Source organism: Paecilomyces variotii, assembly GCF_004022145.1.
Source record: "Paecilomyces variotii strain CBS 101075 chromosome Unknown C8Q69scaffold_1, whole genome shotgun sequence".
Classification (NCBI taxonomy): domain Eukaryota; kingdom Fungi; phylum Ascomycota; class Eurotiomycetes; order Eurotiales; family Thermoascaceae; genus Paecilomyces; species Paecilomyces variotii.
In genome coordinates, this window is record NW_021167140.1 from 134,961 (window position 1) to 160,309 (window position 25,349).

The 25,349-nt window shown below is 49.3% G+C and overlaps 9 protein-coding genes across 9 annotated transcripts; 4 read left to right on the forward strand and 5 right to left on the reverse strand.

The window, feature by feature from the left end:
- Positions 1–256: 256 nt before the first annotated feature.
- Positions 257–1,704, reverse strand: C8Q69DRAFT_1584 (casein kinase substrate phospho protein PP28-domain-containing protein). Its single transcript, XM_028625630.1, has 3 exons — positions 1,217–1,704; positions 1,046–1,113; positions 257–940 (listed from the first exon to the last, which is right to left on the reverse strand). The coding sequence occupies exons 1-3, from the start codon at positions 1,263–1,265 to the stop codon at positions 293–295; spliced, it is 765 nt and encodes a 254-aa protein (XP_028488498.1). The 5' UTR covers positions 1,266–1,704; the 3' UTR covers positions 257–292.
- A 1-nt stretch (position 1,705) lies between these two features.
- On the reverse strand, positions 1,706–4,578 carry C8Q69DRAFT_511348 (hypothetical protein; the record flags this gene model as incomplete). Its single annotated transcript, XM_028633261.1, has 7 exons — positions 1,706–2,299; positions 2,357–2,869; positions 2,921–3,186; positions 3,246–3,683; positions 3,732–4,046; positions 4,134–4,240; positions 4,336–4,578. 7 exons carry the CDS (start codon positions 4,576–4,578, stop codon positions 2,085–2,087), a joined length of 2,097 nt encoding a protein of 698 aa, XP_028488499.1. The 3' UTR covers positions 1,706–2,084.
- Positions 4,579–6,015: 1,437 nt separating this feature from the next.
- C8Q69DRAFT_2245 (hypothetical protein) lies at positions 6,016–8,845 on the forward strand. The gene is made up of 8 exons (XM_028626332.1): positions 6,016–6,420; positions 6,473–6,526; positions 6,584–7,190; positions 7,244–7,440; positions 7,497–8,016; positions 8,076–8,219; positions 8,272–8,518; positions 8,574–8,845. Exons 1-8 carry the CDS (start codon positions 6,250–6,252, stop codon positions 8,683–8,685), a joined length of 2,052 nt encoding a protein of 683 aa, XP_028488500.1. The 5' UTR covers positions 6,016–6,249; the 3' UTR covers positions 8,686–8,845.
- Positions 8,846–10,107: 1,262 nt separating this feature from the next.
- On the forward strand, positions 10,108–12,013 carry C8Q69DRAFT_2056 (putative cytochrome P450 oxidoreductase). The gene is made up of 2 exons (XM_028626135.1): positions 10,108–10,530; positions 10,597–12,013. The coding sequence occupies exons 1-2, from the start codon at positions 10,225–10,227 to the stop codon at positions 11,827–11,829; spliced, it is 1,539 nt and encodes a 512-aa protein (XP_028488501.1). The 5' UTR covers positions 10,108–10,224; the 3' UTR covers positions 11,830–12,013.
- A 264-nt stretch (positions 12,014–12,277) lies between these two features.
- On the reverse strand, positions 12,278–13,969 carry C8Q69DRAFT_1816 (hypothetical protein). The gene is made up of 4 exons (XM_028625871.1): positions 13,817–13,969; positions 13,229–13,764; positions 12,994–13,101; positions 12,278–12,920 (listed from the first exon to the last, which is right to left on the reverse strand). The coding sequence occupies exons 2-4, from the start codon at positions 13,597–13,599 to the stop codon at positions 12,425–12,427; spliced, it is 975 nt and encodes a 324-aa protein (XP_028488502.1). The 5' UTR covers positions 13,600–13,764; positions 13,817–13,969; the 3' UTR covers positions 12,278–12,424.
- A 428-nt stretch (positions 13,970–14,397) lies between these two features.
- C8Q69DRAFT_2019 (N-glycosylation protein-domain-containing protein) lies at positions 14,398–15,432 on the forward strand. The gene is made up of 5 exons (XM_028626092.1): positions 14,398–14,667; positions 14,736–14,791; positions 14,855–15,002; positions 15,097–15,193; positions 15,254–15,432. The coding sequence occupies exons 1-5, from the start codon at positions 14,563–14,565 to the stop codon at positions 15,382–15,384; spliced, it is 537 nt and encodes a 178-aa protein (XP_028488503.1). The 5' UTR covers positions 14,398–14,562; the 3' UTR covers positions 15,385–15,432.
- Positions 15,433–16,177: 745 nt separating this feature from the next.
- Positions 16,178–16,915, reverse strand: C8Q69DRAFT_502408 (translation factor SUI1; the record flags this gene model as incomplete). Its single annotated transcript, XM_028632390.1, has 5 exons — positions 16,178–16,192; positions 16,258–16,391; positions 16,463–16,555; positions 16,641–16,715; positions 16,765–16,915. 5 exons carry the CDS (start codon positions 16,913–16,915, stop codon positions 16,178–16,180), a joined length of 468 nt encoding a protein of 155 aa, XP_028488504.1.
- A 995-nt stretch (positions 16,916–17,910) lies between these two features.
- C8Q69DRAFT_502409 (hypothetical protein) lies at positions 17,911–18,712 on the reverse strand (the record flags this gene model as incomplete). The annotated part of the gene is made up of 7 exons (XM_028632391.1): positions 17,911–17,988; positions 18,056–18,072; positions 18,152–18,249; positions 18,384–18,400; positions 18,456–18,487; positions 18,561–18,611; positions 18,676–18,712. 7 exons carry the CDS (start codon positions 18,710–18,712, stop codon positions 17,911–17,913), a joined length of 330 nt encoding a protein of 109 aa, XP_028488505.1.
- A 1,409-nt stretch (positions 18,713–20,121) lies between these two features.
- Positions 20,122–25,290, forward strand: C8Q69DRAFT_511386 (RNA polymerase II transcription mediator; the record flags this gene model as incomplete). The annotated part of the gene is made up of 9 exons (XM_028633262.1): positions 20,122–20,689; positions 20,752–21,349; positions 21,403–21,607; positions 21,667–22,302; positions 22,354–22,661; positions 22,714–23,593; positions 23,645–23,942; positions 24,000–24,223; positions 24,277–25,290. 9 exons carry the CDS (start codon positions 20,122–20,124, stop codon positions 25,288–25,290), a joined length of 4,731 nt encoding a protein of 1,576 aa, XP_028488506.1.
- Positions 25,291–25,349: the final 59 nt, after the last annotated feature.

Genomic DNA, 25,349 nt, shown 5'->3' on the forward strand with positions numbered 1-25,349 from the left:
GAAAGGTATCCAGAATCTTGTATAGTTCATATCACCAAACACAACAGATAAGAATGTGTGCAGAGTTGAATCCAAGGCAATGTTTTGCTAACGGATCAGAATATATTTCTGAATATCCCAATATGTACCCCTCACAGAAACCCACAGAGAGACCGCCAAATGTCATAAACCACATGAAATCCCTATCACAATCCCATCGTGCTGTTGCTGGTGGTGGATAACGGCAAGAATGAAAGACAGGGAGGGAAAAAAAGGAGGCTCCAATGCTATTTATTTTATAGTTGGGCGGCCTTTATTTCTTCTGCGCTTTCTTAGTTCCCTTCTTCGCACCAGGTCCCATAGCAGCTTCGCGCAATTTCCTCTCTCTCTCAAGCACTTCAGCGCGCGCTTTCTTACGCTCCTCTTCTTCCTCCTTCTCCGCCTGCTTACGGGCCCTTTCTGCTTCTCTCTGCTCACGGATAATAGCCAACCGAGCAAGGTCCGCCCGCGCCTCGTCCGTCTTGCCCTCCGCGTGGAGTTTCATATACCGCTCGCGCGCCTGCTGCGCCTGAATAGCCTCACGTTCGCGACGAGAAAGCTGCGAGAGATCCTTGCTACTCTTCGCTTTGGCCTTCGCCGGTTCTTCTTCAGTAGCTGGTCCCTTCGCGGCCTGCGAGCGCGATTTCGCAGTATGGTTCGGGTTCGCGGGCATATCGCCGTCTGATTCTTCCTCGGACTCGGAGTCGGAGGGAGGCAAGTCACCTGGCGCAGCGGCAACTTGGCGTTTCTTTGCGAGGGCGGCTTCTTTCTTAGCTTTGGCTAGAGCTCGACGTTGTTCGCGGGTCATTTCTTGTTGGTTTCCTCCCTGTGCGGAGGGGCCGTCTTCGTCGGATGATTCTTCGGAGCCGGATTCTTCGTCCTCTTCTTCGTCGGATGAGGATTGGATGTCAGCGTCGGGTTCCTAATGTATGGGTATATTGATTAGTATCTTTTCTTTCCTTCTTTTTTTCTTTCCTTCTAGGTTGATGGAGAAGATATAGCTAAGAAGCGTAAGAACGTTACATACCCGCCATAAGCTCACAGCATTACCGTCCTTATCGATCGGTTGTACATCTCGACTGAAGTGTTTTCCGCCTGTAATTGTAGCACATCACGTCAGACTCAATATTCATAATATATTTTCTGGCAACATTATCTGTTCCAAGAAAGAAAGAGAAAGAGAAAGAGAAACCCCTACCTCCTCTCGACGGCTTGGAAAATTTCCCTCCACGACCGCGGGGCGCCATGCTGGGCTATCTATGAGTGAATATGAGAAACGCGGAGTCTAGATATAGTTCCTCCTGGAAAAATGAAATCTGTTAGGAAGGTATCCCTATCATCAAACTTCTCGCATTGGGTATATGATCATACCTATGACTCGTCTCTGAACAGAACAGAAGACGCTCGGAGAATTTGAATTTGCGGGGTGAGGCTCCGTAGAGATACTTAAGACGCGACCAAAAAAAAAGGTGGAAAGATTGGAATGTCCTTATGGCAGATTTCAACCAGGACAACAGAGCGCGTCGGAGATGGGATAGGCCCCAAGATAAAGAAACAAAGCACGAGAGCGGTTCTTCTGTTGTTTAGTTAAAAGGTCGACCTGACACGTCGAGTGCTGGTGAAAGCGGAGATAGGCGGGGTGGCGGGCGGTAAGTAAACCACACTGGACCCCTCCATTACTTATGACTATTTAACCCCAGAACCAACCGTGGAGCTTGAATTACGATATCTCGTGTTTTGCTTTGAAAGGCGCTGGGGATCACTGTCAGCTCGTCTCGCGAGATGTTTCATATCGCTCGAGATGCTACGATCGAGGTATATTATTCTTCAGGTCTTCTTTGATGAACATGTCCCATTGTTCGTATACCACCTACCTAAAGTTGGGAGCACGTCACCAATTATTGCCTGATGAACTATAAGCTAGCCAAGACGTTCGATCACATTACGATGTGTTAGCATTTCTTAAGTGAGATTATGATGGGCTACTTTGTCATCCAAAACTCTGTCATAAATGATTTTTACGTGCGAACTGGTATCACAACGATTACGCCAAGGAAACATCCAAATCAGACAGCAGGCGGAGCAGCAAAGGAATCAGGAATGCCGTCAAAAACCCAATTTAACGAATCGAATACGTCGGAGAAACTCGCCTCGCTGATGATGCCACCGTTATGATCGAAGGGCGAGAGGAATAAAGTGGGATCGTTCAGAGAGTTATCTTGCGGTTGAGTGACAGGTCCGCTGGCCGATAGGTCGGGGTTCTGGTTCGATACGGAAGAAGCTGGTTTCTCCATGTTAGCTGGTATGTCCTCCCCCAGAAAAATCTGGGTAAACCCACATTGCGTATCGTCTGTTGGCTTGGCCGGTCGGAATCTTTGACGCCAGCGCCAGACGGTATCGTATACGTGACTCATGCTCATCCTACAGCGGACTTTGAGCTGTAGAGCGTCATCTCCCGAGGCTGATGACCCGGAGCCACTCGCGTTCCACATCTGAGAGAGGACATCCGCAAGGCGGACTGGTCGGTCATGGTCCATCACGCTGATGCGTCTTATAGCGGAAATGGCGCCGTTGAAGAGGAACTTTCCTTGGTCTAGGTCGATTTGTCGAGAAAAGGAGCTCTTGAGTAGTTTCATGAGGGCAAATGCAGCCGAGACCACCATCTGCAGTATATAATTGGTGGCATGACTGAGTAAGTTTCCCGGAGATGTCTCTAGGTCCAAGACTCGTCCAAGGAATGATGTTGTCGCGACGAACAGGTTTGTTAGGTCTTCAATCCTGGCATTAGTGCCAAGGAACACAAAGTATCGCAAATGAAGGTCCGCAGCGCGGAGGTGGATCATATTGATCTCTGCAGAGGGTCAGTGAGAACGGGCCGGATGAAGGTTAAAATATTTCGTACGTGATATATCCTGTCCAAATTCCAACTCCATTTCTTTCAGTTCTCCCTCCAAAATGCGCACTATGAGCAGCTTCTCTGCTGTTGCAAAGTCAGCTGGATCGGGTTTGCTGCTATACAGTCCTTTGGTGACTCTGTCACAGAATTTCTCGATTCGGAGCCGAATGCGTATCTCTTCTGGAATACGATAGTCCGCCACCTTCAGAGAGGTCGGTTCTATAGCCCAGTCGTAGATAGTTCCAGGTGGCTGTCCATAGCCAGTTGCAACGCTGCCAAACCAGTATAAGCTCTATGTGATCCTGACAGTGAAAAAGGCTATAGCACTTACTGCTGAGCAACTATGTTGCATATTATCCAGGTCTGCAGTCTATCCTTCAGCTCTTCGCCTCGGACCTCGATTCTGAAAGTGGTGAATTCTTCCGCTTGAACGGGACGATGCAAACCAAGTTGCATAGCCACCTGCATCATCAGACCGCTGAGCATAAAGGTAGGGTCCGACCTCTGACTTGTAGTGGGCAATGGCCATGTGCAGAGGAGGCAAAGTGCCTTGACGACATGATAGTTCTGCGGGACAGTCGTTATAGTCGACCATAACAGCCTGCTAAACGGCTGAGTAAGGGAACCAAGGAGGCCAGGCTCCGATGGAGCACGACGACTAGCCACAAAGATGATGGTCCATGCCAGAAGAAGCGAACTGCGCATATATTCATCTGCTCCTTTCATAGGATCCAACAGAGGGAGAAAAGGGTGGTAGTATTTGAAGTATCTTTATCGATATCAGCCAGTGGCCCTGGATGGGTATAAGTATGCTTACTGTTGAAATAGTCGTGCCACTGTTGCTTTGGATATAGTAATATCCTCCAATGACCAGGCATTATCATCGTCCAAGAGGATTGGTGGTTCCGTTGCCCGTAAGGACAAGGGCGTCTGGAGAGCTTGTTGTGTTTCGACTGATGCATGCAGTGGTGGAACCCTGGTCGGAGGACTAGCTGTTCCACGAAATATGACCTCTGAAGGTTGATCTATCCTTTCAGTCGGATTAATGTCAAAAGACGGCTGCGGCCGATGTTCGCCATTTTCTAGCCGTTGTCGAAGATCTGCAATTTCTCTCTCCATTTCGGCGTTCCGTCTGTGATGAAAAAAATAGTAATAGACGTGTCAGATGTACATCCATGGTGGACAACAGTCGCGTCTTCTTTCCGGGTATCTGCTTTACCTTCTTTTTGATATCCGCTTGAAGGTAGGCTCGACCTTGCAGTCGATGCCCAATCTTCTGCAACGCGAACATGTTGCGGAGGGCACTTGAACAATATCACACCGCAACTACAGAGATTAAGTTGATTCAGCCATATTTCTATCATCTCACAGCTATAAGACGAACAACAACAGCATAACAACAACGACATATGACGGCTCACTTTTTGCTGTTTACACTCATTACAAGCTCTTCTACTCCCTCCTCGACGTTTGCGAATAACGGGCTGAAGCTTGTCTGCTTGGCAGTTTCCCACACTTCCACTGGATGATATATCGGAAGCTGTCATGGGGCGATTATTCCCCGGGTTGCTCCGAATGTCGCTCTGAGGTATCGTAGGTGAGACCAAGGTGCCGGGTGCGGCAAGTCCATTCGCTCCCATGGCGCCCCTGAACCCGAGTTCCATCCGCACCAGCTGATGCCCGATGAATAGCAAATGACGATATAATGTTTCTCAAAAGACAATGTATGATCTTTCAATATCGATAATGACACAGGGGAACTTCGACGAGGAGAGTGACATGGTAGCGGGAACCGGCAGAAAAGTTGCTATGGCGAAACTCGGCAGTTTTTCATTTCGGATGCTTATTAAGCGGCATCAACCTGCACCGAGATGGCGTGTTCTAATAACAGTATTATTCCCCCTGGGAACTGACTGTGATTTTATATTTGACATAATTGAGGTTGTTACACGCTTTGTGGTTTCTGTGCAATTGAGATTACATTTATTGCCAACTTGAAAGGTAAAAAGGCATTGCACCCTTAAGAGTCGGTACTTCAGGCACAGCACGTGCTCATGCTAACTATATACATTCAACTTTCGAAGTTATGCCCGCGGCGAAAGCCACATGTACAAACTTTTCTTTATTTTTTGAGGGGAAATATCCTTATATCTATGCACTATAGAATATATCGCCCAATGGCTAGTCTACAGGTAGATATGTGGTTCGTACTTCGCTACAGATAACTAGCAGAGCAACTCTGCTTTTTGTTAACGTGGTTATCTCCGATTTTCGGTTCTTCGTCGATGTCACGTGGTATCTGTATATTCCCATAAGGATTAATGGTGATTCTCACCGCATCGTCAGTCTAAGCTCCTGGATGCATGCGGGCCCAGCAGTAATAGTTATAGGGCTGACAATTACTAGGTAGATAACACTACTACAGTAAATCCCCGCTATAACGAACCCCCTTATTACGAATTTTCCGCTATAACGAATTTTTTTCAGTGCCTGATTTAATCCCCCATATAAAATTCGTTAATTCCTCGGTATAACGAAATTCGTTACAATACTCTAGCTTACCACTGATTTTATATGGGGGATTCGTTATAGCGAGGGATTAGTCATAGCTAATAACCAATAAAAATCCATAATTTCTTGAGATTTATTACATAATATTGTAAATTTTCTGTCCCTTACTGTGATTACATAATGCAAATCACTTTTTGCTAATATTCGCTATTACGAATACCACGCTATAACGAATTTTTTTCCGTGCCTCATTCAATTCGTTATAGCGGGGATTTACTGTAGTTACTAGTAATACTAGAGTAGCGTCACTCGCATAGAGCGTCAAAGGAACCTTGCTTATCTATTTAGATGATTCGCACGGTCGCCCATAGATCGACTACCATAATTCTCAGACACGTGCATCCATATTCCATATAGAGTATGTTCTGCACTCGATTGTCGACTCTTGTGTGAAGTCCAATACATACACCTAGATGAGAGCACACTCTAGAATTAATAATAGTCTATAACCATATAATTTCCGTTTAATTATGACAGCTGCTGCCCTGTGGACCTTGACGCCCAATGCGGCTTTGCGAGAGCGTGGCGGAGCTTCCCCGCTAACCGGCTCGTGCGGCTCCCGAGAGCTCCAGTACGTGGCTGAAAGGGGTCCGCGTTGCTATTGCGTAGGCTATCTACCCCGTACATAAATAACTATTATTTACTGTATAGCTCACTGTCGCCATGGTTTAATGACTTCTGGTCTTGTCGACAATACGATACCCTATCCCAGAGCAGTCACACACTACGCGGGGATAGAGTCATTCTAAGCTTCCCCTCGTTCCATGTCGGACTCCGCAGATGGCGCTCAGTCGCCTGGTGCGCCCTCTCAACATGGCGGTGATATTGCACCTCCAAGTGCCCGTCCCCTGTTTGGTGGAGATGGGGGAGTGACGGATACGGCGGGTGTCTCAGAAGAGACAGCAGCGCGTCTGCAGAAAGTCATGCATTCTGAGGTATGTCCCACCAAATTGGATGCGGAATTGTAACTCACAGATGCCTCGATAGATTGGTGCCACAACTCTCCTGACGAGACTGAAGCAAAGCATTGCTTCTGCAAGGGTAGGTAGACATTGAATAACGGCTTGGCTGCGATGTGGATCTGACGGGTATCTCCAGGACTTCGCGACATTCTTGAAGAAACGAGCTGCGTTGGAAGAAGAGCATGCTCAAGGTCTTCGAAAGCTGGCTCGAGCCGGCCTGGACTCCGCGCACAAACCTGAACACCGACAGGGAAGCTACAGTCGCAGTTACGAGGAAGTCAACAGAATCCATGAACGCATGGCGGATCACGGCCAACAATTTGCTGTTTCCTTACAGCAGATGTCGGAGGACTTGCAAGAGCTGGCAACGAACATCGAAAAGGGCCGCAAGCATTGGAAGCAGACAGCGCTGAGCGCGGAAAAGAAGGTCCAGGAAGCCGAGAATGCGGCAGAGAAGGCCAAGGCCAAGTACGACACGCTCGCAGAGCAGTACGATCGCGTGAGAACGGGCGATAAACAGTCTGGGAAATTTGGATTGAAAGGCCATAAGTCTGCGGCCCAGCATGAGGAAGAACTTCTTCGCAAGGTGCAGAATGCAGACAATGACTATTCTTCCAAAGTCAGTGCTGCCCAGGCGGCCAGGCAGGAATTGGTATCGACTTTGCGACCTCAGGCGGTGCAGAATATCCGTCAATTGACTACCGAATGCGACTCTGGTCTTACATTACAGTTGCAGAAATTTGGTATGTCCATCATAGCCGCTGGTAGAGAGAAGATTGGCTGACAGGTTGGGTAGCTTCATTCAACGAGAAACTGCTTCTTGGTACTGGTCTCTGTGTGAGTCCGCTGAAGGATGCAGCAGCCGGACCCAAGAGTCTACGCGAAGTTATTCATCAAATCGACAACCAGAAAGATTTTAACGACTATGTCTTGAGTCATTCCGGAAATCCTGGCGCGGTGACTGCGCCAGAAGTCAAATATGAGCCTCACCCGGTAATATTAACCCAGGCGTCCATCTTGCTAGGCTTTTATTTCTGACTTCCTGCTAGACTCTAGCTCCGAATCCACCTCCAGCCGCTCCTCCAGCCTCGCAGCAGAGTCCTCTGAGCAAAAGACAGTCAACGCTGATGCTCTCTTCTCCCACTACCTCGCAACCGCCTGCGAGCTCTCCTAAGCCTGGACCACAGCCCTCGCAAAATCTCAGCCCAATACCTCCGCTAGCATTTCAGCAACAGCCCGACTCCCTTCCGTCACCGCAGCAGTACAGTCAACGCTATCTTCCGCCAGGGCCGTCTCAACCGCCGTATCCAGTCTCTCAGCCCTTATCTCCGCAGGATCGACTACCCGCGCAGCATGGCAATGGATATCAGCCGCCCAGCCTGCCACCCGTGAAGCCTGTGTTCGGCGTTTCGCTCGAGGACCTCTACCGGAGGGACGGAACCGCAGTACCTATGATCGTGTATCAGTGCTTCCAGGCTGTAGAACTATTTGGGCTTGATGTGGAAGGGATCTATCGTCTTTCAGGAAGTGCCAACCACATAAATCACATGAAAGCACTCTTTGACAATGGTAAGAATTTGTCACTAGCTCGTTCAAACGCAGGGTGCTAAAATAGCGGCGAACTACAGATTCGACTCAAGTGGACTTTACAAACCCTGATAGCTTCCATCACGACGTGAACAGCGTTGCTGGACTGTTGAAGCAATTCCTCCGGGAGCTCCCAGAGCCCCTTTTCACCACTGCATATTATTCTGATTTTATCAATGCGGCTCGTGAGTTTGGCCACTTTCAATGGTGCTTATGGTGTCTCTAATCAAGCTCTAGGGATCGACGATGACATACAGCGACGCGACTCGTTGCACGCTATCATCAACAATTTGCCCGACCCTCACTATGCTACGTTGAGAGCCTTGATCTTGGTACGTATTTGGAGAAATCAAGCCAGCAGGTTGTCTGGTCGGATGAGACTTACTAAAGACTTACTAACGAGGGTTATGCAGCATCTTAATAAGGTCCAGGAACACTATGCGACGAACAGGATGAATGCTGGTAACCTTGCCATCTGTTTTGGGTAAGCTCCATTGCCATAGGTATATTCATATTTTGGGATTGCTAACATGCATTAGTCCTACTCTTTTGGGTGCTAATTCAGGCGGCAATATTGCGGACGCGGGCTGGCAAGCCCGAGTCATCGAAACAATCCTCTTGAACACCTTCCAGATCTTCGATGACGATTAGCTAAGTCTTTGGCTTCGACATAGCATTTACGTCGAGCAAGCGTGATTTAACTTTGTAATTCTATTTCGCGTATCTCTTGCAATACCTTGGAATATCGCTTTGATGCTTCTTCATCTTTACCTGTTTAATACCTTAGTTCTCACAAGTACCTTGCTCTTCCGGCACCGTTGGTATGATATTGTCATTATACACTGTTATCATTCTTAATACGCATGGCTTCTCGCTGCTATAGACTCTACACCAGCACCTAGAGAAAACATAATGTTTTCAGCCAGCCAACTATCCGCTCACAGCATTACCTGGTCAAAGCTATCTATTTTATGGAATCCGCCACTGTTCACTTTCTGCTGTAAGTCTTCGCTTCAGAAAGTTCACTCCGTCCCACTTGTCGGCTAATAAACGCTTCCACGTCTCCGTAGTATTACCAGACTTAGCCTAATCAAGGAATTCGAATCCAAGGACGGGATTGGCGTTTGTCCTCTATATAACGGCTTCCACAAGGCACCCGTTAGCTGGAAGCCGGGAATGTCATCGATTTTATACTCTGTGCCACTGGTCTTCAAGTGGCTAGCTATTAGGTTCATACAAGGGGACATACTGAAGCCGTAGCACTCCTATCGAGAACATAATTAGCTGAGTCCGTCAAATACAATGACTGGTCCGAACAATACACATAGGACGTTACACAGGGCGGTATAGCCGAGGCACAGTACGGCAAATGGAGAAACCCCTTTACGCGTACCGACTCCCCGACATTCTACATCCCGCATGGTCTAGCTATACGAAGTCGAAGCCGCACACACCGCATCATGAACTCCAAGATATGCAATTGTCCTTTACGTAGCAGATAAATGAGGTTTCGGAAAGTCAGCCCCTTTGACAAGATTCACCAAGATGATCGTGTGAGTTCAGTATCCGAACCTTCGGGTTTTCAAATTTGGCTCAGGGAGGCCCTTCTCCAAGAATTTGACTCTCCCCAAACCGAACTACGCAATAACTAGGAGAATGATAGACAGTCTATATATCTTAACAACCAATTGTGAAGCATCGATTACTCTATTCACAAATAGCTGCCCTAATAAGATTCCATGCCAAGCTTTCCCCGCATCGATTTACTCCATACTATTCAGATCTCCCCGGATTTGGCCCTCTCCACATCTCCCCGCAGCCCAGCATTCCTTCTTTAATGCTCAAGATGGTCAAGTGGTTTCATCGGTCCGAGGTCTAGAGTCACTGTACTTATCGACAAGTGCAGTATCCGACACAATGGCTGTTATCAAACGTCGGATACGGTACAGTCCGTAGTGCTGTGTTTGGTTCATCGCCCGATATGCGTAAGGGCTGAGGGTGACAAGGAGCCCTGTTATGATGACAGGGTTTATGTATAAAAGAGAATAGATCAGCTCAATTTGAAATTGAAGTCGTGGCAGGAGTAAATTAGCCAGTCTGCTTCCCCCACCCCCTCGGTCAAAGAGTTTGCGCTCATCTCCCGTCTTATCGATGTACGCCGTCTTATTGCAAACTAATTAGCAAGGGAAAATGGCAGAGACAACAGTCATTTCCTTCTTCAAGGCCTATACCGGCTACATTATACTCGTGTTACTCGTTCTGAGACTCGTTACCAACAGATTCAGACGAGGACTTGCTGGGATCCCGGGCCCGAAGCTTGCGAGCTTCACGGCGCTGTGGAAGCTGTATAGTGTCTGGAAGGGTGATCACCATAATACTGAGATACGCCTACATCGCAAATATGGGCCCCTAGTGAGGATTGGGCCAAATCATATCTCAGTGGGAGATCCCAAGGCGATCCCGGTGATTTATGGCTTGAACAAGGGATTTACTAAGGTAGATGGAGACAGCCAGATATTGGAGCTTGAGATATACCAAGCATGCTGACATGGAATACTATAGACGGCCTTCTACCCAATCCAATGCATATCATGGAACAAAAAGCCGCAAATGAACCTTTTCTCATCCCGGGATGAGCAGTATCACCGCGATCAAAAGAGGTCCGTAGCCAACGCATATAGCATGACCTCACTCTTGGAACTGGAACCTGCTGTGGATTCATGCACTGAGATCTTCCTTTCGCAACTACATCGGCTTGCGGATTCCAAGACCCCTGTGGATCTGGGAATGTGGCTGCAATATTACGCTTTCGATGTCGTCGGTGAATTTACCTTCTCGAAGAAGCTTGGCTTCCTCCAGGAGGGTCGTGATGTCGATGACATGATCAAGGCCATCGAAGGCATGTTATTGTATGCCAGTATTTGTGGACAGGTGCCAGAACTGCATCCTTTTCTCCTGGGTAACCCTCTATTCCCCATTCTTGTACCTAGTATGGAAACATGGAACCAGGTGCTGCAGTTCACTTTGAAGGCGGTTAACTCTCGAGCATCATTGCAACGAGATGGAGAGCTCGAGGAAGGTCACCAGGATGGTGGGAAAGATATGCTCTCGCGGTGGATGGCAATTCACCAAACGGATCCTGAGAAGCTGTCCACGCGAGACGTCATTGTCCATTTATCCACGAACGTCTTTGCCGGCTCCGATACCACGGCTATTGCCATGCGCGCAATTTTATACCTGCTCCTCCGCCACCCTGAGAAGCTGGCCAAGGTCCGCGACGAGATCGACAGGGCAGACCGCGAAGGGAAACTCAGCAACTTCATTTCATACCGCGAGTCGTTGTCAAGCCTCCCGTATGTGGGCGCTGTGATCAAAGAAGCCATGCGTCTGCATCCTTCTGTTGGCCTTATCCTCGAGCGCCACGTTCCCAAGCAGGGAGTTACACTCTGTGGCAAGCACATTCCCGGCGGAACAGTGGTTGGCATCAATGCCTGGGTGATCCATCATGATGCTAATATCTTCCCGGATCCGGAATCATTCATTCCCGAACGGTGGATTGAAAGTTCTGAAGAGCGACTCAAGATTATGGAACAGAGTTACTTCGTCTTCGGATCTGGATCGCGCACATGCATCGGGAAGAATATCTCTCTGATGGAAATGCACAAGGTCATTCCACAGCTGCTGAGAGAGTTTGATATCATTCTGCATAATCCCAAGGAAAACTGGAAGACGAGAAACGTATGGTTCGTTCAGCAGGAGGGACTCGTTTGTGATCTAGTCCCGAGGAGACGATAAATGTGACTTCTTTTCGTTCTCCTTCCAAACTTTCATGATGGAATGATGGCTACTAAGAAAGAATATATATAACTAACAGGATCCATTCCAAAGATTCGAGGGGCGGTTACAATGCCTTTTTGTAGTTATATCCAAGCACAGTGTCAGATTGTATACAAATGTCGCTTATAATTTCTTGTCCAGACGCTCCTTGTAGCTCTCTAAACTTGTCAGGGGCGAGCACTTGGCAGCTAATACGGATTCCTGAAACACAACGGGCTTTTATATGCCAGGTCATAACTGTAGAATATAATTGATACATGATAATAATAATACTGTACACTGAACCGGTGGCCAGGTTCGATTTGGAGTGTCGGAGATAGAGAAAAGGGCAGAGGACTGCTTTCTGGACATGTAAAATCGCTGAAATGAGAAGACAGCGCCGAGGATTGACGAAGACGTTTCTGGAGAATATTCGTCCGCTGCCCTAATGGCGTTCTTTGGAACTCCACACACTGTATTGTGCTCTCGATAACAGACCTGACAATGCAGGAACATTCCTAGTGCGGCTACTGCTAATAGAAGTGTCCTGTTTTCATATCCAATTCGTGACGGATTACGGCCTCTTGTTGCCCTGCATCGTCTCCCTCATGGCTGTTAGACGTTCGCTAAGAGTCAACCCTGAGGCAAAGAATGGGCTGTCAAGATCATCCACTGTCGTAGGGGCAGCGTGACCCCAAATGCGCCAGTCATCGTCTTCACCAGTCCACCTCAATTTCTGCAGGACGATGTATTCAGTACAATCCTGCTGCTTGACCTTTTCAACGTCCCTATTGTCGGAAGCGGGTCTGACCCCACGTTTGGAACGGCCTGTAGATTGCCGGCTGGTGATCCGTACGATAACCTGTCGAACGCCGGAATTAGGTAGCTCTGGAATCTGGGTGGCACGATCCGAAACAACGCGGAGTCCAGTGAAGAAGGTCGCTGGAGTCCGCAGGTACTTCTCCAATTTCCAGCTAACCCTCTCGTCTCGAGCGCGTTTAGTGATACGCGAGCCGAAGTCATTTGCGAGGCCTGTGCAACAGATCTTGCGGAGGGTATCGGCATCGCCCCTAAGGTGTTCAGCATATATGGTTAGTTACGTATGGAAATGAAATGTAAGCACCACCACTGGAGTAAACATACGCCGCAAATGCTGAATACATGGCTTTGTGAAGCTCCCGAGCAACCTGTCTTCGCTCCTTTAGCCGGAGCGGAAGTCCTTTATTGATCCATTTGCTGTATGCTAGGAGACTGCTGCCCAGTTAGCAGTGCTCTTCAAGACGGTGGTCAAGTGAAAGAAGGATCACCCTCGGCCTTTTAAGACCGGTCTTGGTGCCTCTTCACGCTGTCTGAGAAGAAGTTTGGGAACAGAACATACCCCACAAAATTTTGGAAGGCGGATTTTAGCCAGAGCCATTCCATCTGCAGTCTCTCTCGCGGCTGTTCAAAAATCGAAGGCATATCCCGCCATAGAGGCCGAATAAAGGTTCCTGGAAGAAGACCGATATCTTGCGGCAGGTCTGCTCTCGAGATTTCTCTCGTCCGTGTCCTGATACTAGGTTGAGCTGGTGTTCGAACAGGCACGTTCTGGCTAACGCCCCGTGAGCGTCTTTCTAAGGACTTCGAAAATAGCCTGCATTGTGATGATAGCACCGGAGATCGCTTCGACTGCGAGCGGAATTGCGAGACAGCTCCGGGTGACCGTGCGGTAGAAAACAGGAAATCAGAGAGTCGCATTGAGGACGCCATGGCCACCGTTGAACGAACAGAGCTGGATACAGCACGACCAGCGGTATGTCGGCGTTCCTGGCTACTCCAGAGGAAAATAAATCGGCGATGGCTTTTGCCCGCGGTCTACCCGATGCTTCGAGGTCACGTGATGCTCCCACCGGTCAAGAGAGTAACAATACTCAACTACGTGCCATCAGTTAGTTACCTAGTTATGAGAAATGACGCTTAAACCTACGTTCGTGGTCAATCCTTGCCTCTTGGACTTCATGAAATGCTGTCATTGCTAGCCAATACATAGGTATTAGCTGGCTAGCCTGTCTAAAGAATTGCTGCGGTGACATAGAGTCTCTGCAAGTTCTCTTTTCCCGCTTGACGGCTCATCCCTTTTTCTCTACTATACACTTACCATTCCACTCTACCTCTCTGCTTTAACGGCATTAACAGCACCCGGACAACGGCAGTTTCGACCTTCTCCTCACTTACCTATCATTCCGGTATCCAGAGTATCCTAATACCTCCCCATCGAATTATAACTGTACATCTTGCGGCTGTATATGCCGTGAAACAAGGCTGGCTTCCATCCGGCGCGATGCTCCTACTCCGCCCTTCCCTCCTTCGGCCTCTGCGGAGCCTCAAGTGATTCTCTCTCATCCGGAATCGAGCCTGACATCTCGCCCGGCCTTCTCTGCGAGCGCCATTCCCAGCGATGGAAGACGATCGCCGTCGCCCGCGTCGACTATTGTCCCTCCTTCTCCGGTCTCTTCCCACTCCGAATCACCGTTCAATGCTGCCAGTGTCAGTGAGGCCAATGCTCCCGTCCCGTCGGCGTTGCATCCCCGTGTGGCTGTCATTCTGGGCGTGGACCGCAAATGGTACATACCGCTACTGGTGTGTCGGGCACTGAGCACTGCACCGGCACTATGGTGGGGTCTGCGATGTGCTTTCACTTTCCTGGCGGAGCTGCTGCGTATCAGGCCGGGCATGTGGCGGGAAGGTTGGGCGGCCGCGATAGTAGGGAGTACGATAGCGGATTGGGACGTGGAGCGGAGATTCAGGGTGACGGAAGTAGCTTTGGCGATTATGTGGGTATGTGAAGATCTATAATATATCTCGCCCAGATGCTGCAAGTATACTGAACTCTAATCAATTTCCAGTGCTGTGCTTCTGCATATCTGTCCTATTTCTTTGCTGATTGCATGATGTCTCGATGGTGGGTGTCGATACGATTATTTGTCGATTGATCCAGTCGAACTGGAATATCTAACTTCAACAGGCTCCTCAATTACAGTCCTCCTGCTGTCGTGATTCGCCTTCTCACTATCAATGGCCTCATTTCTTATATGACATCCTGGGTTCTCTATTTGTCCGGGGCGTCCTCTGACCCACGACTCCTCCTCCCGGCCTGGATATCAATCACCACCGTACGTGCCCTTTACCTTCCCTTTCCCCTTTATCATCGAATCTCTAGGATGCCACCGGCCAAGCAAACTGTGTGCTTAGAAGCGCGATCTACAGACATTGACCTTCCTTTACCATGCAACTCAAAATCACGCCACTATCAAACGCGAGACCACCGCATCCATCTCCGTCCTCTCCGTCGCCAGCTTTATCAGTATGTCTTCCCTTCTACTCCAGCTCCACCTCACACGGGAGAACGAGCCTGAAGTTCCAGCTTTCGTCATTGCGAAGAAGCTATGGGAGTGGTTCTGCCAGGCCCTGCAGATGTACGCGGTACGAGATATCCACGGCGATCCCGGTGTGGGTGGTATAGGCAACGGGGGAAGCGGGGGAGTGGAGTTATGATTTTTTTTTTCTTGTCTGATCAATTTCTGTGCTATGTAAATAGGGGGAGAGGGCAAGTCTGGACTTTTCGTACCGATTTTATGTGTTCATATTTGATTATAGTGCATCCAGGTGGTACATATGTGCAGGCTCCCCCGATACCCCATGGCCGGCAAGACAGACCACGATAATCATCACGCAAGACATTTTTGATGCTTCATGCGTGTCGAAAGGTGCAACCACAATACGCGCTAGGACGCCGACCTCGCAGACCGGCTTGAAATACTGCAATACGAAAGAAGATAATAGAATGAGATGGAAACAGAGTGAATTAAAAGGCATAAGCCTCGCCGAACACCGGTCTCAAATCCCATCCAGCGAACACTCCTAACCCACCTGCCCAAGTAACCGCAAAAGATGGGTCACAAAATCGGCTCAACATCCACCAGCAAAAGCAGCAGACAAGAGCAAAAGGCACAAATCATCTATGGGTATCTAATAACGCATCGTCCCGTCGTCCCTGCCATAATGAAAGTTCAGAGTAAACCCAGCCAGAAACTACCGCTCCCTATATATCCTTCACTCATGCCCTAAAGCGGCTATTCCGTTTGGGTTAATAAGTTCTGACCCAGCACTTCTAGCGCTGGGATATGAATAGGACGCAAAGAGGACGATTGAAGTGATCCGGAAACCTCAAGGGAGAGGCACGTGTACAAGGCCAGGTATCCATGAACCGAAGCCTTGATCGATCCTCCGGCACGGATTCCCTGCGCTGAGGGACCGGGACCGGGACCGGGACGGATGCGCCATACGATTAGAACCCGTGCACCTTAGTTGGGGGTCAGTAACTGACTCTTGACATGGTGAGAGAGAGACCCGTCGACTGAGACGTACCTTGATGGTCTTGGCATCAAGTTCGAGACCTTCCTTCTTGTCGGTCAAGAATTCCTGGACGTCCTTACGCTGGTCTCCTTGCAACTGAATCACCTCACCCATCTCGGTGTCATTGACAATGGTGCCATTGCAGGCTAATCCGGAATCAGCATCATGGTCATCCCTGCAGAGAGACAATGCCACAACAAAGGCTGCAACAACATACCGAACTTCTTCTTGATGACCTTCAAGATCTTCTTCTGATCGAACTTCTTGGGGAGACCCTGGACAGTGGTCAAGGTCTTTCGACCATTGCGCTCTGCAAGTTACAACCACCATTAGCGTCTTTTGTCGCGCACCACCCGACGACAGCCAAGATCAGCAACAGTCAAGAGGACACGTACGTTGGATTCGTATATGAATGTAATTTTGAGACTGTTTAGTCTCGCCGGTGTCTTCGTCAGCTTCGGCGAAGGGGTCTATTGTCGTGCTCGTTAGCCACCAAGCCACGTCTCAAGATTACCCCACCATCATCCACAAAGGGTAGCGCAACACGATAAGATTGAGCAGCCTGCAGTTTCATCGAAGAACAAGTTGACCAGCTGCCATCTACCGCGTTTTGACTCGTGTAGGCAGGAAGCGATCGAACTATCGGAGACAGAAAGTCCTCGTTCCCCATGGTGGATGGCCCGGTCGAGGGAGGGGTACAAAGTCACACTCACCGAAGGTCTTGAGGTTTTCGATGGACATAAACTCGTCCTTTGCCCGAAATCGACTAAAAAGGGTTTGAGGGAATAAAGACTGGGGGATCGAGAGCGTTTGTCTCGTAAGGCTGCGATGAGAGCGTGTCGTTGAAGAACAGTTGTCTGATGATGGTGTCGGGAACCAAGAGAGTTGGGAAGAGAGAAAGTCGGGGGAGGGCTTTCTTAGCAGGTGGGCAGGTGGGCGGGCACAAGACCGGCGGGAGCCAGTCACAGACGAGAAGACTCTGCCGACGGAGGCGAACGCCGCTCTGGGCCAATCAGACCCACGGATCAGGCGTTTTGGCTGAGTCATCACGGGTGGCCAAGGCCCTGACTGGTTGCCCGCAAGATCTCGTACTTTCTACACGTATCAGGCGGTATCAGTACTACGGTACATGGATCGAAAAGCCGGGGGCATGTGTATGTGGTATATCATGGAGGAATCCATTCTATCGTGCGAATTTCTCTCTGTCCTGTGGGCGGGATCGAAAAGTCACATTCGAGTGCGAATGTCCCTATGATTGTTGAGATATAGTATCCGGTTTTGCGATGTCATTATTCCTATTATTCGACAAGACTTTCTAATAATCCTCTGATATGTGATTTTCAAACACAATTATGGTCTGCTTATTGCATACCCATCACATGCTCGGATGTAAGGATCATACCAAGATGCACATCGGTCATGATTAGTCGTTGGTCAATGCAACCATCATCGTGATCCAGTACACCAGAAGTGAAGTTGATAATAGACACAGCCTATTGGAACATATTGCTTCCGAAGCAGCAGGGTATCAACGCGTTCGTCCCTATGGTCGGCTGTATCTGGCTTCGACCCATATTGTACAATACAATCGCTAGTATTCACCTGGCTACTAACCAGCCTCCTTCAGATTATCCGGCGAGATATCGCTCTGTAACTGTAGATCACCTATGCTGACGGGACGGGAATTGGAGTCGCAGCAGCGTTGCGAGGTGCGGCAGGAGGCAGGAACAGAGGGAAGTATGTCTGAGTAGCAGGTCAGAAAGGAATTAATTCGGAGTGCACAATAGAGCAGCCATAGCTGGGAACGTACGACAACGAGGGCCATCACTAAAACAAGAAACAAAGGCAGGTCAGCTATGAACGTCCACGTATACTCAAACCAATCGACATAGCAAGATCGACTTACGCGACATGAAGACGGACATATAGGCTGGTGTACTCGCCGTCTTCCTCTGCTCGGGGGACTCGGCTAGCCAGGTCTGGAGAGAAAAGACAAGGGAAACCCTAACAATCTGGTTGGATTTCATTTCATCTTAGATAAAGGATAGCGAGAGTTCCAGCCTACCATCCGATCATCCTGCATGCATCACATCTTGTAAGAAACTCGATCGACCACTGGGTCCAGTAAGGGTTCTCACCTATTTCTAGTGAACATCTAGGGCGATATTAGCATACCAACCTGTAGAGCACTGGAGATAAGAGGAACCCACCGCAGCCATAGGCATCGTGCTCGACATGGCACCTTTGCGCAGACAGTTAGTCATCACTCCACGTAGTTATAAGTTATGCTGTGGCCACCGCGACTGGTTCCGTACCCGACATATCGGCCTCGTTCTTGTCCTTGGGCGGATCAACATAGGGGATGACTAGAGGTAGAATGCTGTTAGAACCATAGCCATAAAATGCAGCAACTGTAGGTTTCGAGCTTACCCAGGTCCGGCCTCCGCATGTCCTTCTTCGAAGCCATCTTGGATTTAAATTGCACGGAAAGATTCTCCCAGAGTAGAAAAGAGTCGCTCTCTCAGTTGCGCGCGCGGTGTGCTGAATGGACAGGTAGCGCGCGAGCTTCTAGATCGAAAAGAGTCCGCTCGGCGGCCGCCAGTTCGGTACTGCTGCCGGGCCCACCCCCGGAAGAAGAGATCCTCCAAGTTCCAACAGACAACATGACAATAACGAATCGTACCAGGTCTGCAAGCGAGATATTGTACTCTCAGCCTATATCTATCATTTGATCTACTTGCGTGCTACGTGCTATAACGTTTTGTGATTCCTATTCATCACTTATCTCCAGAGAATTGAGGGATGAGCCGCATCCTTGTCCTCACCAAAGCCGCTAGCCATGCATATACGATATGTACAGTACGGAGTACATAGAGTAGTTATGTCTCCAGAACGTTACACAAGAATGGCTTGCAGCGACGCAGGCAAGGGCAAAGTCGAGAGAGCATCAATAGTTCGGAAGTACCGGTCATCGAAATTATTGATATGGGGCAATCCCATGTTCGGACCACGTAGCGAATTGAGGTGAGATATCTGGGGCAAGAAATAGATAGCATATCTCAGCATTCCAATTCGTCAGTTGCCAACCATCTCAGATCACGGTCGCATATATGTCTATTACTGCGCAGTAGTTAGTTAAAAAGAGTTCATGCTTCAGTAATCCACCAGATCGCCCCAATGTCGGTGACTCGGTGAGTGGGAAGGGCGATGATAAGCAACATAATACGGGGGACAACTTCCGGATCACACAATGGTCAGGTTAATAATAATAATATAAGACGACTAACTAACTAACTAACTAGCCAGTTAACTAACTACAATCTCCATCGCGGAAGTAGTGAGTGAGAAAGCGAGAGCGAGCCATAACTATCTGGCTGATACCTAGTTAGTCTGGTGTGGTGACTGCTCCACTGCAACCACGCCATCCGAGGCCCGTACCGTTACCGTACGGTCACTTACCCCATCGGTCGTGCTCATTCGGCTTTCATCAACTCCCGATTACTACTCATCTAATCCTAATCGACATCTTGCTGCCCTCTGCTGACCCTCTGGTCTGCTTCTTTCATCGTAACTAACTATCAACGGTCTTGACCCCTCTGTTGGGCTGCCATATTCGGAGGAAAGGGGACTACTCCAGGTACGGAATCCCGCTTGTCACGGCTGCTGCTATCCGTTTGCTGATTGAGCAGTCTCATTGCGCTCAGGTCTTCCACCGATTCACGAGGGAAAGAGAAAACAGCGCATGAGGCCTCCCCGAGCTACGAGTACATATTCTAGATCTACGCTGCGCAGAAGTCGACGGTTGGACTATTCCCTCTTCCTATAACCTGCTCGATGCTTCATATTTGATATCCGGATCGACACCATGTGCCTGAGATGATTCCTCATACTTCCGCTGGTGTTCAACCGTGGGCCCATCAGATTCGCACTCTAGGCAGTCATAACGCTGGGGGGCCGGATGGCGTAAATGCCGCAGATCGCGCCGTGTCTGCTGCTGAGAAGTTGCCAGGGGCCGTCTCCATGCCTCAGAACGACCAGACTGTTATCGACCTGACATCTGGCGAGTCGGCAGTGCAAGAGAATGAGCGTCCGACGAAAAGACAGAAACTAGATGTTGCCACTGGTCCCAACGTCAGAAGCGCAGAGGGCAAAGGTGTGTCTAGCCCAGCGGCCTGGAGAAGTGCCCCTCTCGCACACCGCGCTCGTCCAGCATGGTCGTTTCAGGAGCTGGTGTCGGAGACATATGCAGGGAACCCAGCGACCGGTAATGATGCTCGGAATTCTTCCTCCCCTCTTCCCTTTCCAGTTCGACCATGGAAGTATACGCCTCTGCGCCAGGGCAGCAATACCGGGGGTTCGAGGGAGGCCTCGCCCGAGAGACAAGTTCAGACAACACCGTATCACCTCGAGACACCCTCGGTTGCCCCAGTACTCAAAGGAGAAAGTGCGTTATTTCCGTACACTTGTTCGTGATACATGAGGTTGATACTGACTAATGCGATACAGAAGTTGCCGATTTCTCCCCGTGGACCGGGAATCACCCGGAAGACGTGCTAAATGAGCAAGCCGCCAAGCAAGGACATTACGACCGTACACAGGTTTCTCAGAATGAGTCCAATACTGCGAGACCGTCACTGTACGCGCAGCTTCGACACCGCTCCGGTCTACAGGTGCTGTCGTCCGTTTTCGCAGCTGCTCTTGAAAAGCGACAGACGAGCAGCAAACTTTCTGCAGCATCGACGTTCAAACCGCCTCCCCGAGTAACACTCACTGATAACAAACGGGAGGCTTGGCTGCGCGATCTCGCCAATCCCAATGTTCCGCTACGCAGGCTCAGCCGGACCATACCGCATGGCGTGAGAGGAAAGCTGCTTCTGGATCAGTGCCTCAGCAAGTCAATCCCCATTGGAAGAGCTGTATGGCTGGCTAAGTGCGTCGGGGCAAACGAAATCCGTGCCTTCAAGCGCAAGGGCACAAGCGGTACGCTAGCTCTGGGGCTCGAGGTTAAATGGATCAGAGATTGGACAATGAACGTCCATCTGTTCATCGAAGGAGTCATTTCCGGTTGCCGGGAGCCGGAGTGGAAAGCGAAGATAGCATATGCGTAAGTATCCATGATATGCCGGCGATTTAACCAGACTTACTGAAGGATTGCAGTGTGAGACTCACGGCTCGCTTGTATTTCGAACACCTACTCGACCAAGACCAGCATCTCGACTGGTTCCTGTCTTCCTTAGAGATGGCATCACTTGATCGCCTTCCGATATGGCTTATGGTCCTTGGCGTGTATTGGGGTAGTATTGTGCCATTCAGACGCCGCGGAAGAAAGCTTATGGAGATTCTACTGGAAAAACTTCGACATGTATGTGATTTCCATTTCCGCTACGCAGTCTTCTTTCATCAACTTATGGAATTATCTAGATCTCTCAAACAGGGCAGGAAATACTTCTGGAACCAATGTCTCATCGATTGTCGCATCTTATCAGGAAGCTGGTCTATGAGCAAAGCTCCTCCGCGGTTATTCCTAGATCATGGGACAAATACAGAAACATCCTGTCCTCCTGTCTGGCAACTAATTCCGGAGACGAGGCCGTATTTCAGGCTCTGGTCGATCGTAATTCTTACCTGCAATGTTGCAAGGGTCCGGGCAATGTCTCTCAACGCTCCCCTCTACGCCAAATAATTACATCTCTTGATTCTGCTTGCTCCACTTATGATATAAACACCGCTTCTGAGGCGTGCTTAAGTGTCATCGACGACAAGGAAGCTTTAATCGCTAGGGTTCTCGAATGGTGTTCCACCTCCTTCCGTCAGGGTCTTGTTAGGGTGTATATTGCCATACGCTTGCTGCGGAAGTGGAGACGATCAGGAGTGGATACGGATCATCACATCTTCTCCTTCCTCTCAAACGCCAAGGGTAAAGTCGGGTTGCATATGGACAATGTGTACCATGTCGTTTCTGAGCTTGTCAGGTCGCAGACGTTCTCTGTTGGCAGATATCTGCAATGGCTCATCGCCAAAGGCATCGTCGACTCTCACCAGGAGAATGAGCACAAGGTGAGTACCGCATCTACATGGAGAATGGTACAATGCTCAAACAATGAACAGGAGGTGTGTCTCTATATCGAACTGCTCCGTCACATCCCTGTGGGGCGTCTTCCGGAACACGTTTGCAGCCTTCGTAACACGCTTATGCTCCGTGCTGGCTTCCCACCTTCTGAAGAAGGCTCTATCATCGACGCGCTCAGATCACTTATCAGGCGGCTGCTTCCGGAGATTTTTGGGTCAGATACCAGGACCAATACTGACTCCACTGACAACAAAATGTTGTTCAATCAGACACACGCTGTGAGGTCTGAAATTGGCCAGTGGATACGATCCGGTGTGTCAAGGCGTTCTAGAAATACTACAGCAAGGTAAGATCCTATACTTTCCGTCCGTCTTTGATCCAGAGCTGAGAAGTTCAAGGGGGTACCACGGGCATCGTTCATCCCACCCCGACGAGGTGACATTCCTAACTCCAGATGAATTCTATACTATTCGGGGCATCATGGAAATCTTCGGGGACCTCTCGATATTAGCCGACATACTGAACGACGCTGCCAACTCGGATAATATCATCGTTCTGGCTTCGGTTGTGGACACTCTCAACTATCATTTTGACTCTTTTACTGTCATCGGCGCCATGATGGATCTTTGGAGAGCGTCTGTTGATGCTTGGTCTCGTGTAAAAAGTGCTGGTCTGTCTACACGAGAATTGGTCTATTCTCTTGTGGAACTGGGACTCCGCCTTCCTACTGAAGCTAGTACGGTGGCTATTCTCCGTCATGAGCTATTCCGGCTAGATTGCAGATCAACACTAGCTGCGTCGTCGCCGGTATCTGATCACATGGTAGATACGATAAGCTCTGAGAAGTGGACATCCAACGAGGACTTGGATCAACTTCTGTCATCTGCGACAGGCATGGAAGAATCCATGCTAGCTACAATTTTCGGAAATCTCTGCAGGCGTCTAGAATTCATTGGATCTGCAGACGGGCATCTGCCCTTGGACGACACATGCCGCCACTTAGTGCAGCTGAGATCTTTTAATTCCAAACTCTTCGATACTTTGTTGATCAGATGGATTGGACAAGTCCTCAAATCCACGCCTCGGCCAAGACTCTCAAAGGTCCTGGTCCCATTGGTCGGGGTCGGGTGCGTGAGCTTAAAGGGCTTCTTTGCTCTGGCAAGAAAAATGCTGCAGCTTGAATCCAGTGCTGCCATTCCAGACGCTGTCGAGCTGCGGCTGGAGCTTCTTGAACTTCTTTGTCCATTGTCTCCCACGCAGCGAGATACATTGAACTTGGTAAGGCTTTTTTTTCAATTAGTTTGCAGGACGAATTCTGATTCTGGCCAGGTCGCTTATCGCTTTGCAATAGCTCAACAAGAGTTCCTCACCAAAAACGCTGATGAGATACTTGATTTGATCCGGGACACTGGAGACAGTTTTGTCGCGTACGCTAACTCGGACAGCATGAAAGGCACTCTGCTGTCATTCCATGCTTGTTCAATACCTCTGCTCTGCCACTTGCTTGTTCGCAATCCTCAATCTGTAGTCGAGCGCTGCGTTCAAAAGCTCCGTGGCGAGAGTCGGTCTACCACGAATGCTGTACAAAAGGCTTTGAATCTGCTCCTTGGGTTTAACGACAAGTCAGGTGCGTTTCTCTTTATTCATCACATATGTATTTATTCTGACTTCAGTCGAGGCATAGATTCAGCCCTTATCGAGGCAGAGGACGCCTTAAAAGCAGCAAACGACTTCTCGCTGCCGTTCTGTCAGATGAAACTTCAGCTTTTGTTCAACGCAGAATCGGGAGAAGGAATGAAAAATGGCATCATAGATGTCATTTTCAGGGCAGCAGTGGCAGACATCCAGGCAAGAAGATCAAACTGGGTTGACTTGGTAGTAACAATGAGTATAGAGGCGGTACAGCAGGTATGAATATGCCTCCAGAATTGGCGTAACCCTTAAACTAAATTGTCACCTAGATTCGACAACGAGCTGAAAGAGGCTTTTTCTCGGTTGCATTATCTGATTGCTCTGTCGGCGAGCCTCAGGTTGACGAGCACAGCGCACAAGACATCGCAAGGGTGTATCTCACCATTGTCGAAGAACTCGCATACAGTATTCCAGACACTGGCGTTCCTTCTATTGCCCCGTTGCTTACTGAAAAGACGAGTATCTTGCTGAATAAGATCGTTGCTCTGCAGAACAGTGTAAGGAATCTCTCTCGAAATGAGGGCGCTCTGGAAACCGACCAAATAGAACCAACGCTTTCTACTTTCGGAAGGCACAGTGCTTTCTGGATCACTGCTCTCCTAAGGATGACTATCATCCATTGTTCCGCATTTACGGGCTCTTCTGCAGCAGGCAAGCCTAGTATCCTGGACCAGACTCGCTTGCTGATCGCCATCTGTATTATTGCTACATCGCAGCCCCCTTCAGGTCCAGTTTCCGAGTCTCAGGCCGCGGCCTGCCTTCCCGGACAGCAACGAGGGCAGTCTCTCAAAGGTCTACAGGCCTATGCTTTCGATGTTGCTGCTTGTCTTGTGGATGTCCTTCCTGAAGATGTTCGTCAACACTGTGCTCGCTTTCTGAAGGAACGATGTCCATCATCTCTCCACGTGCGGAATAACCCCCGTCTACTCTACCTCCTTGGCCCTGTAGCGGATCTCGGGACGTTTACTCAATCCCAAGCTGCAGCTGGATCGCCACCCGCTACGTCTGGCCCTGCATCTACGCCATCGTCGTCGTCGAATCTAGGCACCGGAACACCCGCAGGCCTGCAGTCTAGTTCGCCAGCTATGGCCTTTGCCGGGCCATTTGAAGACCCAAGCCACCCTGCAAATCGTCTTCGGATTCAGAATCGTGGGCGCGTGGTCGGGGCTTATCCTTTCAGGCCGTGGGAGATGCTGGAAGGAGCCGCACCTGTCTTGGGCGTAAATGACACTGCCGTGGCTCTTGGTTTCTTCAGCGCCAGAAAGACGACTGAGCTTCAGTAAGCAGGAAAATTCCAGGTTTCTATATATCCTATACTGTCATTAACTTGCCTCCTTTTCCC